We start from the raw sequence: 12,987 nt of genomic DNA, 5'->3' as shown, positions 1-12,987 counted from the left end.
CAGGAAACACTCAAGGATCAGAGCAGGCAGCCAAAGGAATTTATACTTTTGGATGGAAGAGATCGCTGCTGGAGGCATGTATTGGAGGGCTTTGACAGCCCCTAGACATGGAAATTGCGAGGTGGCTCAGAGTACTCACAATTGCTGTTCGCCTTCTCCAGCACTCAATAAGGTCAGGTCCAGGGTGATTTTTATACCCTTGCCTTCACATGCAGTGTCTTTACCACATCAGAATTTTCATATCTTACCAGAATCATGGGAAAGTATATTTATTGACCAGTAACTGGCTCTTACGCTGAATGGTTTCATTCTTATTTTTCACATGCTATTAGTTTTCATATTGTTTTTGTAATTTTTGTAATTTGTAATTTTATTGTTTTTGTAATTACTCCCTCCCTTTTCTTTTCTACCATAATGTTTTTCATTTGGTTTTTTAAAAAATGACCAGTATAAGCTTGTACTACCCACATATTCAAAAACAAACCTCATTGAGCTCAATAGGATTTACTCCCAATTAAATGCCTGTAGGGTTACAGTCTGAAACCCAGGATATCAGTGCTCTAAAGCTGGAATCCTATATGTATCTGGGAATAAATCCCACTGGAAATAAATTCCATTGAATTCATTTAAAAGTACACCATGCAAATATGATGTGCTACATTTCTATCTCAAACATTTTCCAACAGCCAAAAGAATTCCAGCTGCAATATTTCATTTAAAAACAGCAATGAAAATAACAGTTCAAAGTTTTACATAGTTTATTTTGTAAATATTTAAGTCATATTTCATTAGTGAATGTATTGTGTTCTACAAAGCTCAAGGAAAAGGTACTTGAAACATAATATACAACATGTCTTGTGTTAATATCATTTTTTTTAATTGTGTGTTTTGAGTTTGTGGTAACACTTTTCCATTACTATGTTTATAATCAGTATCATAAAAGAAAAGATAAAAATGCAGGTGCACCATGAAGTACAGAAAGCAGTGGTTGTGGTGATGATGTTATTGACATGCCTACAAAGTTTTACTTGAGATACATATTAATTTCTAGGTACAGTGATTTGAAAAAAAAAGTTAATTCTATTTTTGAGAGTAATTTTGGTGATATTGTATCTGTTCATTATGGTATTAATTAATTTTATTAAACCAAGCCTTTTTAGAAAATGAAAAATTCCTACACCACATTGTTGCTGTATGTGTTTGCCATGCAAAAAAGGAAATAAGTATCACAGGAGGAGGAGAATGAATTATAACAAATAATTTATTCATTTATATCCAGCTACCAAAAGCATTAGCTTTGCATGTGTTAGCACCCCTGCCTGCTTCCCTTTCTCTTTTTTCTTCGCTCTTTTCTCCCTCCTTTCTTCTTCTTTCCCAAAAATCTTTCTCTTCCTGTACTTGGGTGTGCATTGAGCCTTTATCTCTGCTCAGTTTTCAACCTCACCCACTACCAAGGGTCAGTCTCTCTGTCTGGGAACTCTTCCAGATTAGGCCAAAGAGGTGTGTGTTCTCACAATATAGCCCCTTCAGATTTTGTATCAATGAATTCAACCAACCACATCTTGAAAATAATAATTTTAAAAATCCAGTAAACAAACCTTGATTATGCCCTCTTATATAAGGGACACAATTTCACTGTGCCATTGTATTTAATGGGAATTGAGCATCCATGAATTTTGGTATCCATAGTGGGTCCTGGAACCAAACACATGTATAAAGTATTGCAGTTGGTGCTGGGAACTGACAAAATAATCTGCAACAAAAGAAATGTTAGTTGGAGATATATGTGTGTATATATATACAGTGTGCATGCACCATACATGGGCGCACTATATGCGGCTTCCAGATTACGTGGAAGCTGCACGATGGGAAAACAATGGTGCGTCCGCCCGTGGCGCTGCCATGTGTACGCACCCCATTGTTTCTAATGGAACGCGAGCATATGTGGATTTCCCCTGTAAGGGGAGGGCCCACTGTATGTATGTGTGTGTATATATTGCAACTAATATCTCAACTCCACCAAAATGTATTCATTCTGCCTGAAAGAGCATCCCCCCCGTGTGTGTGTGCATGTGTGTGTGAACTGTTTGGAATATTTGGTGTAAAATATTACATAGAACTACTTAGGGCCTATGTGAAGAAATTAATTTCTCTCCTGGTTAGAGATCTTTCCCTTACTAGTTGAAGATAGTACTTCAGGGTACATGCTGATTAATTGGAATTAATCCATTTAAAAAAACAACACTGGAATGCAGATCTTGGTTCCATTACTGTCCATGCAAAGTTTCAGGTTTTTAGGTTTCATGGTCATGGAGCTCTCTCTCGCTCTCACTCTCACATTCCCTCTTCCTTTCCCTTATTCCTCATTTTCCTGCTCTTGATTTCTTTCTTCAGGCCCTATTTCCCCTTTTCCTTTCCTCCCTCATTATTTACAGAGGTTTATTTTGACCTTGGCACAAAACGTCTCTTCTGCTGTATAAGCAGACATCCACAGTAGGTATTTCTACCTATAGCTCCATGGAAGCATTTTTTGCTGAAATTTAATTCACTGGAGAACTGGGGATATATAATTTAACTCTGTGTGTGCGTGTGCGTGTGCTCATGTTCATTCAGGAGATTTGACATTACTTTTCTATTTAATACTTGCTTTGCTATTAACTGAGAATTATGCAGATGAAACTACCAGATCTCTGTTCATTTTTGGAAATGGACAGTTCTATTCTTCCTTCACCTTTATTATTTTTTTGTTGTTGTTGTGTGGCCCATTAACAGTTTTTGCACCTATTTGTAAAACACATTAAGGGCTCTACAGAAAATCTTCATGGCGGAAGAATGAGAGAAAGCGTATTCCAACAGGAACAGCTGCTTTTCTTGGAATTATATATTCACAGTGTTATTCTTGTTTTAATTGATCCATGTGGATTATTAAGCAGCTGGCTCTCATTGTGTATTCAGCACCACATCCCTGTGCACGGGGAATAACTTGCAGTCTAGGTTGAATCAGAATATGCCCTCTGTAGAGAGGGCAACCAGATGAGATGAGATTTAGACAGTGGTGCTCTACTAGAATTCAGGAGTGCTGCCTGTCTCCACTTTTTATTGACTCTCTCATGTATCTACTGCATCTCAAGAAGCAGACAACTGCTTAAAAATGCAAAGTGATGCACTGCATCACAAAATGCACAGAGGCAGATCTAAGGGGAAATTATGCCAGTCCCCATACTATAACAGAGGGTTTGCTCCAAATTTGTTTCTGAGTGCTTCAAGTCTCAGCTGTCCTCCAAGTGTATTATGTATCATTATGTATTGTATTGGTTTTGTTTTAATGTGTAAGCCACTTTTATTGCTATAATAGTAGAAAAGCCGAATAGAAATAAAAGTTTTATTTTATTATTTATTTTATATGAATGCTCCATAGATTCTTTAAGGAAGGCGGAATGAGCAAAAGGTGCAGGTTCTCTGGGGATTAGTCAAGCTGCCAAAGAAATAACTGACACCAACTGGAAGAAGGTCTAGAGAAAAGGAGATGCTCCTCTCTGTCTGGAAACCTCATTTCACATATTGCAAAGCCTGTCTAAAACCAACTAGCCCTGCTCTAATGTTTGATTTTAGTTCATTCCTTATTTTTCTGTCCCAAAATGTGCACAGCTCACATGTGTGTGTCCCCTGTCCTCAACTGCTTTCCTTTTAAGGATCATGCATTCATGGAGTATAGGTCTGCAGAGGATATTAGCTGCAATAATTGAATTTCCATTTTCAAAAGCAGTATGCCTCTGTACTAGTTAATGGGGTGGGAGGCCAACTGTGTAGCAGAGTTGTTACCATAATGCCCTGTAAATTATTTCCCAATTAACTAGCTCTTTGAAGCATCTAGCTCTTGAAAAAGTCTACATATAGGAGACTATTCTTAGATTCTTCTCCAGGCATTCTCCTTTAGCCTAAAGATTAAATAAGATTGATAGCAATGCTAGTTTCTTCTCAGTTGATTTAAAATGTATCTGCCTTCCTTCTTACAGAATCGGTACTGTAATTTACATTTGGTCACTCCTCTAACAGTGGTGTCCCTAGCCCAGGTGACACCCAGGACCAAGGCAAAGCTGGGGTCAGAAAATCATTTATTGTAATAGTGTTTGGTAACCTGTAAAAAAGTTGTTTCAGGAGTTGTCTGCTGAAGAGCTCTGCAGGCGTAGAAATCTCATAGGCAGAAAAATCCAAAGGAACAAAGTGTAAACTGAAGCCCTGTTCCGCCCCCTGCCTGCCAAATAATTCTTGTTTGTTGCTGTTGGGTATCTTCCAGTTACTTCTGGTTTGTTGTGATTTATTCATGGGGCTTTCTTGGCAATATTTTTTCCAGAGGGGATTTGTAATTGCCTTCCTCTGAGGCTGAGAGAATGTGACTTACCCAAGATTACTTTGTGGGTTCCCCTAGCTGAACAGAAATCTGAAGTGGTTCACTTATTATTGAATACTTCACCTTTACTGAAGGAACTCAAAGCTCATTTCTCTTTCTAAGTTCAGCATTCATTTTATTCTATAATATCTTTCAAACGAACTCAGAAACTTGCTATGTCAGGTCTACTTGACCTTCAGTTCGTTTTTTAAATTTCAGTTCCCTTTCACTCTTCCTTCTTTTAACCATCTCAAATGTATAAATACAAATGAATTCCATATGTTTATATTAAAGGCATATTCCATTTAATTTCTTGTACTTTTTCAAAACAGTCAGGCTTGTAAAGGTGATTTGATTGGTATTGCCTAATGGCAACTCAAAATCCAGGCAAAATATTTTTCAAAGCAGCAGTTCTTCCATTAGAGAGGTGGTAGATACACCAGCTTGTTAGAGATGTTCAGAGTTTTTCCAAATAACACAAATCACCTAATTCTGTCACTGCTTTTTAAACCAATGTATGAAAGTTGAAGACAAAAAAGAGCTAAGAAATTATTAAGTCTGACAATTGAAGATTACATTTCCCAATGTGCTAAAAGTCATTCTGACAGTGAAATTATAACTTTCCTGCAGAACAGAAAAACCCAATAATGAAAAAGTTTACGGTTCTTGCAGGAAAGTTACAATGACACTATTGCTGAAGTCTTTTTTAGGTTGATTCCTCTAGGTACATGTGGCCAATGGAATTGTATGCACAAATATTTGGTGAAGATGTTGATAAAACAATATCCAAGCTTGTAAATTTGATTTGATTGGTATGCCCAAATCCTAGGAAAATCGTTTACTGAACTAAATCTGAATCTGAAAATTTAGATAGTACTGTGAAAATTTGAGAAATGTAAGATATTTAATGCTAGGTTTTGAAGGCAACCTGGTTTTGAAAACAATCAGTGTGTTTCTAACATATAATACTATTTGTGTGAGAATATAGTCTACACACCTGAATACAAATATGTATTCTCTCTTATTCCAGGGGTGCTACTTCTGTTGTCTACAGATGCAGACAGAAAGGAACACAAAAGCCATTTGCTGTCAAAATATTGAACAAAACTGTAAGTTCCCCTGTTCATAGTTTTTTATTTGCTGCAATTTCTGTTTTGAAGGATGCATAAAACTGTAACTTTGGTTCACAGACCAACCAATATAGAATCTTCAACTTTCTTTAAATTGTATTGATGATGTGTACATGAACATTTGCTAGAATGAGTCTTTTCCCAGAGAATTACAGCAATCTGTACATGACCTGACAGGAAGATCTGCCATGAACCGAATGTATCCCGATTACTAACAAAGCACAATAAGTGAAGGCAGGACAGTTTTTTACTGGTTTTCATCAAGCAAATTTTAACTGCTCCTTTTCCACTATTGAGTTCATTTGAAGGGAAAATGCCAAGACTAGCCAGAGGTTCATATAAATTAAGGCTCTGATCACTGGACAGTGAAAGGACGTTTGATCCAAATGTTTGGGGACTTTTTTTGGGTACTGTGAATGGGAACATCTGTGGTAGCTGTATGCTCATGGAGACATCTCCTGTGCTGGTAAAGGGAGAGGTATACATCATCTGAACCCCTATGGAGATTTATTTTGCACAGTAAGGCCCTATACAGACCAGCAGAAAGTGCCGACCTGTGAGCGGAGTCAGGACACAGCATCCTGACGCTGGACACCCTAACTTTGCCCCCATGGCACCATGATGGCATGTGCTGGTCCAGATGGTGTGTAACATCATGACGCACCTTGGGCGCTGCATCCACATGATGCAGTGCCAAAGGTGCATCATAAAGCCACACTGCCGCTGCTATGGTACCCATTGGAGGGCAGAAAAAGGAGCCACTTTTTGTGGCTCCTTTTTGCGCTCTCCAGAAGCTGGATTGAGGCCACGGCATGAGGTTGCCACAACCCCGATCTGTTGAGCAGCTGCCCCTTAGGGGCAATCTGTATAGCCCCTTACTTATCTGATGTATACAGACTGTATTCTGTCTGTATTTTATAAAATAAAATGGGGGAGAAACATTGGTGGAAGATGTCAAAATGATGAAAACAAAGCTCATGGGGTAGATTTACAAATAAGGAAGGTACTATAGATTAATTCATATATTACATGTGACTTCCTCATTTGAGTTCAATACACTAATAGAAGTGGAAACTTTAATACAAAAGAAGAGGAAAGAATCCACCACTTCAACGCTTGTGCAGGATGTGAAGCAAAAAAGAAACACCATAAACTCATTCCTGTAAAAGTGGCAACTTTATGCCATGCTAGTCCACATGAAGCAACAACATTGTTGCAGCAAATTATCAATAATTTGATTTATTAGTTTCTCTTTTTCCTGTCAGATGTGTATTTCAGATTTCTGCCTCTCATCAGACATTCAAATGACTTAAAATTAGAGTAAATTTATTTCTGTTTATGCAGAATATTATTGATTTCTTTTGTAACTAGGTTAATAGTAGGCACTATTTCAATTTTGCAAGTATGAATATTTTGAAAAACACAGACCTACTGTGACATATTCTTTGTGCACTGAACATTTTATGGTATTATAAAAATAGCATTAAGATTAAAAATTCAAAAGAAGTACTGTACACTTAGGAGATTCAGCTAGAGTTATGATTATGAAAGCATCTGAAAATGCCTCAAAACAGTTGCTCTAATATTTGTTGCCATATTAAGATAAGTAAGGGAGTTTTCAAAGTACTAAATGTAGAAAGAGGGTTAGGGAATATAAATTGACATACTCTGGTGCACAGATCAGTCTCAAGACATTTTGCTACTTGAGAGAGTGGCCAGATCAAGACTATACCAAGATTTAAAAAAAAAAAAAAAAAAGAGAAAAAAATTAAAATATGTAATAACTATTGTTAAATTGTAAAGGATTTGTTAGATTATAAACCTATTCATACCTTTACAACAATTGCACAGATACTTGTGTATGTATAAAATTTACCTGTTTCATGTAATGTAAATTCATTATAAAAAGGTAAAGATAGTCCCTTGACAAGAATGTCTAGTTGTAGCCGAGTGTAGTGGGTAGTGCTCATCTCTGTTACTAAGCCGAACAGCCAGTGTTGTTCGAGGACTGCTCTGGTGGCTATGTGGCCAATATGATTGCACACAACACTGTTACTTTCTCACCAAAGTGAGAAATTTATCTACTTGAATTTGCATGCTTTCAAACTGCTAGGTTGGCAGAAGCTGGGACTAGTGACAGGATCTCACCCCATCATGCTGCACTTGGGCCTCAAACTGCCCACCTTCTGATCTTCCGATCATCAGAATTGGTGCCTTAACCACAAAGCCACACACTTATTATCGTTTTCATTTTTTATTAAATTTCAAACAACAGCAACAAAAACAACATAAAAACACTTCATGTAATTTTAACCAAGTCATTTCCATATATGTATATCTTAACACTTTTACTTCCCACAGTTGAATCCATTTTGTAGTGACTCAGTTCTTTTAATCTTAATTCCTTCAGATTATCTATTTTTATAACAGTGTTTACCTGAGAGTCAATTCCTCATATTTCAACTTTTTTTATTTGACCACTGCTCACCACACTTATTATATATTTTGTTAAATATAATTTTAAAAAACAAATTTAAGGCACATTTTGAATGCCTTTAAAAGGGGATTAGACAAACTCATGAAGGATAACACTATAAATGCCTACTTTGGCTACATACTGTCTCCACTATCAGATGCAATGTTCTCCTGAAAACCAACTTCTGTGGAATGCAAGATGGCAGGTGCAGTCACATTCATGTCTTCAAGGCAGGCTTCATGTAGGCAGCTGGTTGGTTGCTATATAAACAGAATGCTGGATTAAGTAGGACTTTGGTCTGACCAAGGACAGCTCTTACATCCTTATGTCTTTAGCAACTGCTTCTCAAAATTCAAAAATGTGCTGTCATCAAATTGGAAACTTTATGTTGAGCTCTCATTACAGTGTTCTCATAGTTTTTACTTAGGGGCTAGGAGAGCAAACAATAGATTCAGTACAGATGACTTGAAAGGTATGCATATTTTAAATATGATCCAAATTAAACTTAAATTGTTTGAAGCCCCACATTAGCTATTATCTCTCAGATAAAAGGACCTTCCTATCAATATTTAAAACATAAAAGACAGGTAGTTATCAAAAGGCAAGCAGAATGCTAATAATTATTAGAGAAGGGGATAAAAATAATATTGATATAGCATCTATATATCTGAAGTGAACTTGCGTTAGTTTTAGCTCTTTACTTTGCAAATGGATAGAACTGCAGAAAAGGATGAAGCAGTCTATCAATAATATGTAAAATGGTCTACAATTATTCTTAGAAAAAGGTAAGGTGCTTTCAAATGCTTGATTTTTTTAAAAAATGTTAGAAATGCTGATTTAGTATCTCCACAGAGTGCTATTTTTCATTTTGGGAGTTCAGTTTAAAAAATGTCATGGAGATTAGCATAAAAGGCATCTTATTTCAAAGTACTTTATGCCAAAGAAACTGGTTGGATTAATGGACATATAAAACCATCTAGGTACATAGTTTGCTACCAACTTTTTCAGTGGATTGTACGGCATTACATTAAAGATCAGTTTTTAAACCATGGCTGAGAAGAGTGTGACTGGACTGCAGCACTCATCAGCCCTAGTTAGTATAGCTAATCATGTAGAATGCTAGGATCCATAGTCCAACAACATCTGGAAGTCTACATGATTCCCATCCATCATGGGACAGATTGCAAAATTTCCTTACTAACACAACCCTGAAGGCTAGAAACAATGATTCAGTCAAACGTTTATGAAATTGACCCAATAATTTGAGGACAAACAGTTTCAAGTCATCACTTCCTAGCCTCCATTTTGTTTTATGGATTCATTTGGCTGATTTTTCAGCATGATTTATATAGAATAAAGTCCTACTGTAATCAGTGAAGCTTATTTCTGACCAGACATGTATTCAATTGCATTATTGACTTTTGCCATTCCTCCTCCTAACATACTATGGAAGAATCTCTTTTTTATTGTCACATTTCAAAAAAGAAAAAGGAAATAACCATTCTCTTGTGAGTGGAACAGCTTCAAAATTATTATTGTTATCCAGAGCCTGGCCTAGTATTGTCCTATTGTGTCTTCTGACTGCAGAGTTGTAATGATATCTTTATGTCCCTGTGTGATTGCAGCATAATCCTTTCAAGGTGTGAAGAGGCATAGCATTATTGCCACATTCCCTGCCTGAATGCCCACTTCAGCACCATTCACTGTCCACTGCTTCTCCTTGGAAGGAGAAAGGCTGAGATAAAAGGGGAATCTTTACAGAAAGAGCCTGTCATATTTGCAGGTAGCATGAAATTTGACTCTGTGTAAGTGATGACTTGAAACTAAAATGTCAAATGGAATTTAGTTTAAATATTACTTCGATTCCCCTTTGTTTACAGAAAGCAGAACTATCTTAATATTTTTGGAGGACTGAATTGCTTTATCTTGTTGCAGTAAAAGTAACAATGTCTTGTGACACCTTAAGGAGTAATATGTTTTATTTGAAATAAGGTCCAGGAAAGCCTGTGCCAATAAAACCTTTTTTTAAGGTGCCACAAAACTCTTTGTCATTCTTATATTACTACAAGAGTAGCAATACCTTTTTAGTTTCCAATTTAATGGGTGATTGTTCATACAGATAAATCCAGTGATGCTTTGATATCATTTTTCTATTAAATGTTATTCTAGAGGCAGAATGTTAAATAGCATAGCACTGACTCGTTCAAGTGAACATGTTAGGAGCTAGACCTGGGCCTTCTGTATTTTAAACAGAGGCTGTTCTGGCCAGTTAAAGACCTTTTTTGTGGAACTACGAATTATGTGTAAATGCATGTAACAAAGCTCTGTCTCCCTCCCACCCTTAAGAAATATAGCTTCAGAAGAGAGGAATTGGGAGCTGAGTAGCACACCATGCCTAAATATTTCTATGTCTGCTGTTTCCCTGCTTCAGATTGCCTTCCCCTATATATTGCTAGCAACAGAAAGCAATATATTTCAGTGTCAGCTGTTGGCTAGACTTTTGGAACTAAGTCACGTGAGGTACAGACTAGTTTTCATGAACATTAGAAGAGAGTTTCATAAAAGAAAGTAGGTGGAAAATGCTTCTTGTTTTGTTGAGAATGAATAATATGGCTGTTGTTTTGTTTTACTTTATTTATATCCCAGCATTCTCCCAGGATAGTGTCAGAATATTTACCAGGTTCTCCCCTCGTGACTCCAGGTTTATCAACAGCTTTTCACAGTATTAGTCAGGCTAGTATTATTAATCGTTGGTACATTATGATTTTTTATATTTCTTACTTTTAATTAAATTAGGCCTTCAGCCTTGAGGAATAAAAGCACTGTACTGCTTCTGTTTGAAATATAAGTATTGATAATAAGTATATTTTGCAAAGTAAACTATAAATGCATTAGGAACACATTTTTGTGATCAGCTAGATTATTGTTGTAATTAAGAAAGAGTTGGCTAGACATGTTTTTCTAATTGTAAGATAACAAGTTTTTTTTAAGTCATCCCTTTCACATACCACATATTACTTACTGAGAGTATTATGAGTACATTAAGCTCCAATGCATTCATTGGACCAAGGCAAAGCTGGGGTCAGAAAATCATTTATTGTAATAGTGTTTTGGTAACCTGTAAAAATGTTGTTTCAGGAGTTGCCTGCTGAAGAGCTCTGTGCAACTCTAAAGAAGTTGTTTGAAGAAAAGGTATTCCCTTATTTATATATTTTTCATAGTAGGAATCATATTAAGTGGCTTCAGAGAAACAAGACCTTCAAAATATACTTACACAGTTTTAGTAATTCTGGATAACCATAGGAGGTTAAGCACTTCTTGGCTCCCTTCAATGGAGTTAGGACTAGTGTACCCATTTGTTCCGACATGTTGGGCTGTCCCTTTTGTTGAAATATGAGGCTTGTTCAAATGCCAATATTCTTCTTGGACTCTGTGATACTTGCACTTGTGCATGTGTAGGTGTACAGAAGGAATGCTGTGTTTTAAAAAAGCCTTGGTTACTTCCATTCAATGTTTTGTTAATTTTAGAGTCATAGAGTTGGAAGAGACCACAAGGACCACCTAGTCCACCCCCCTGCCATGTAGGCATAAACAACTGAAATACCTCTGAAAGATATCCATCCAACTCCTGTTCAAAGTCCTCCAAAAAGGAGAATCTACTGCCCTCTGGAGCAATCTGTTCCTTCAGTAAATAAATTATTTCTAATGTTTAGGTGGAATCTCTTTTCTTATAATTTGAACCCACTGGTTTGTGTGTCTAATCTCTGGAGCAGCAGAAAACAAGCTTGTCCTTTGTAGAAATATCTTTTAGCACCTTTGAGACTAGCTGAAAGAAAGAAGTTGGCAGCATGAGCTTTCCTAGACTTAAGTCTACTTTCTCAGAGGCATTTGGTACAGTGGAAACCAGGAACAGACATATATATGTCATTGGTATGTGAGAATGTAAATTCAAAATCTTTTGTGTATGGAAATAAAGTGGCAAGTCTAGTTTTAACAATGGTTATTAGTGAACTAGCCTTTGTGTATGGAAATGAAGTGGCAAGACCAGTTTTGCCTGGAAAACTAGCCATAGTTGGGGAGAATAGATGGGTGTCGGGCACTCCCCAGAGGATGTGGTCAGATAGTGTTGAAATGTGTGTAGTGAGCCAGGAAGCCATTATCTTTGTCTGAGGGACTGTAGTTTGTGGATGAACTCCAATTCTGCTGTTTCTCTTTCCAATCTATCTTTGTAATTTTTTTTGTTCAAGGACCACTGTTCTGAGGTCTGAGATGGAATGCCCAAAGAGATGGAAATGTTCTGTCACCAGTTTTTGTGTATTCCAATTCCTAATGTCTGATTTATGTCCATTTATCCTCTGGCACAGAGACTGGCCTGTTTGCCCAATGTTGAGTGCTGATGGGCATTGATGACATAGTATGGCATAAATCACATTGGAGGATGAGCACATGAAAGTACCCCTAATATTGTGATGACATTTACTATATAATATGTGCAGGCAGAGTTGGCATCTTGGTTTGTGGCAAGACTTGGTATCTGTGTCACTATCTTTGTCGTGTGTAAGCATGATGACAGCATTTGTATCTAAAGTGTGCACAGACCAACTGTTTAATTATTTGTTCTAGATATCAACATCAAATTTACTGCTCAGTAGTTGCTTAGGTCCTCTTTCTTGCCCCTTTGAAGATGGAAACATTTGCCCTTCTCCAATTTGCTGGGACTTCTGTCCTCCCAGAATTCTTAAAGGTTATCTGAGATTACACCTGCAAGTTCCCTTAAAACTCTTGGATGCAGTTTATCCAGCCCCTCAGACTTGGATTCATGTAGAGTAGGTAGGTATTTAGAGGTGGCAGATATTTTTTTTCTAACCTATCTATCCTAGGCTGTAGTCCACTTATTGGATGATTTATTCTATTTTCACAAGTTAGAGCAATGTTTTTCTTTTAGGAAAATACTGAGGCAAGGAATGTATTAACAGTTTGTTTTTCTTTTT

The 12,987-nt window shown here is 36.8% G+C and overlaps 1 protein-coding gene across 1 annotated transcript in view; it reads left to right on the top strand.

The window, feature by feature from the left end:
- CAMK4 (calcium/calmodulin dependent protein kinase IV) overlaps positions 1-12,987 on the top strand; it is a 122,433-nt gene that overhangs the window by 47,726 nt on the left and 61,720 nt on the right. Inside the window, exon 2 of the mRNA XM_042454916.1 lies at positions 5,421-5,499. Coding sequence (XP_042310850.1) covers positions 5,421-5,499 — 79 coding nt within the window. The remainder of the gene's footprint in view (positions 1-5,420; positions 5,500-12,987) is intronic.

The sequence above is a fragment of the Sceloporus undulatus genome, chromosome 2, assembly GCF_019175285.1.
Source record: "Sceloporus undulatus isolate JIND9_A2432 ecotype Alabama chromosome 2, SceUnd_v1.1, whole genome shotgun sequence".
Lineage (NCBI taxonomy): Eukaryota > Metazoa > Chordata > Lepidosauria > Squamata > Phrynosomatidae > Sceloporus > Sceloporus undulatus.
This window is presented reverse-complemented; position numbering and strand designations above follow the sequence as displayed.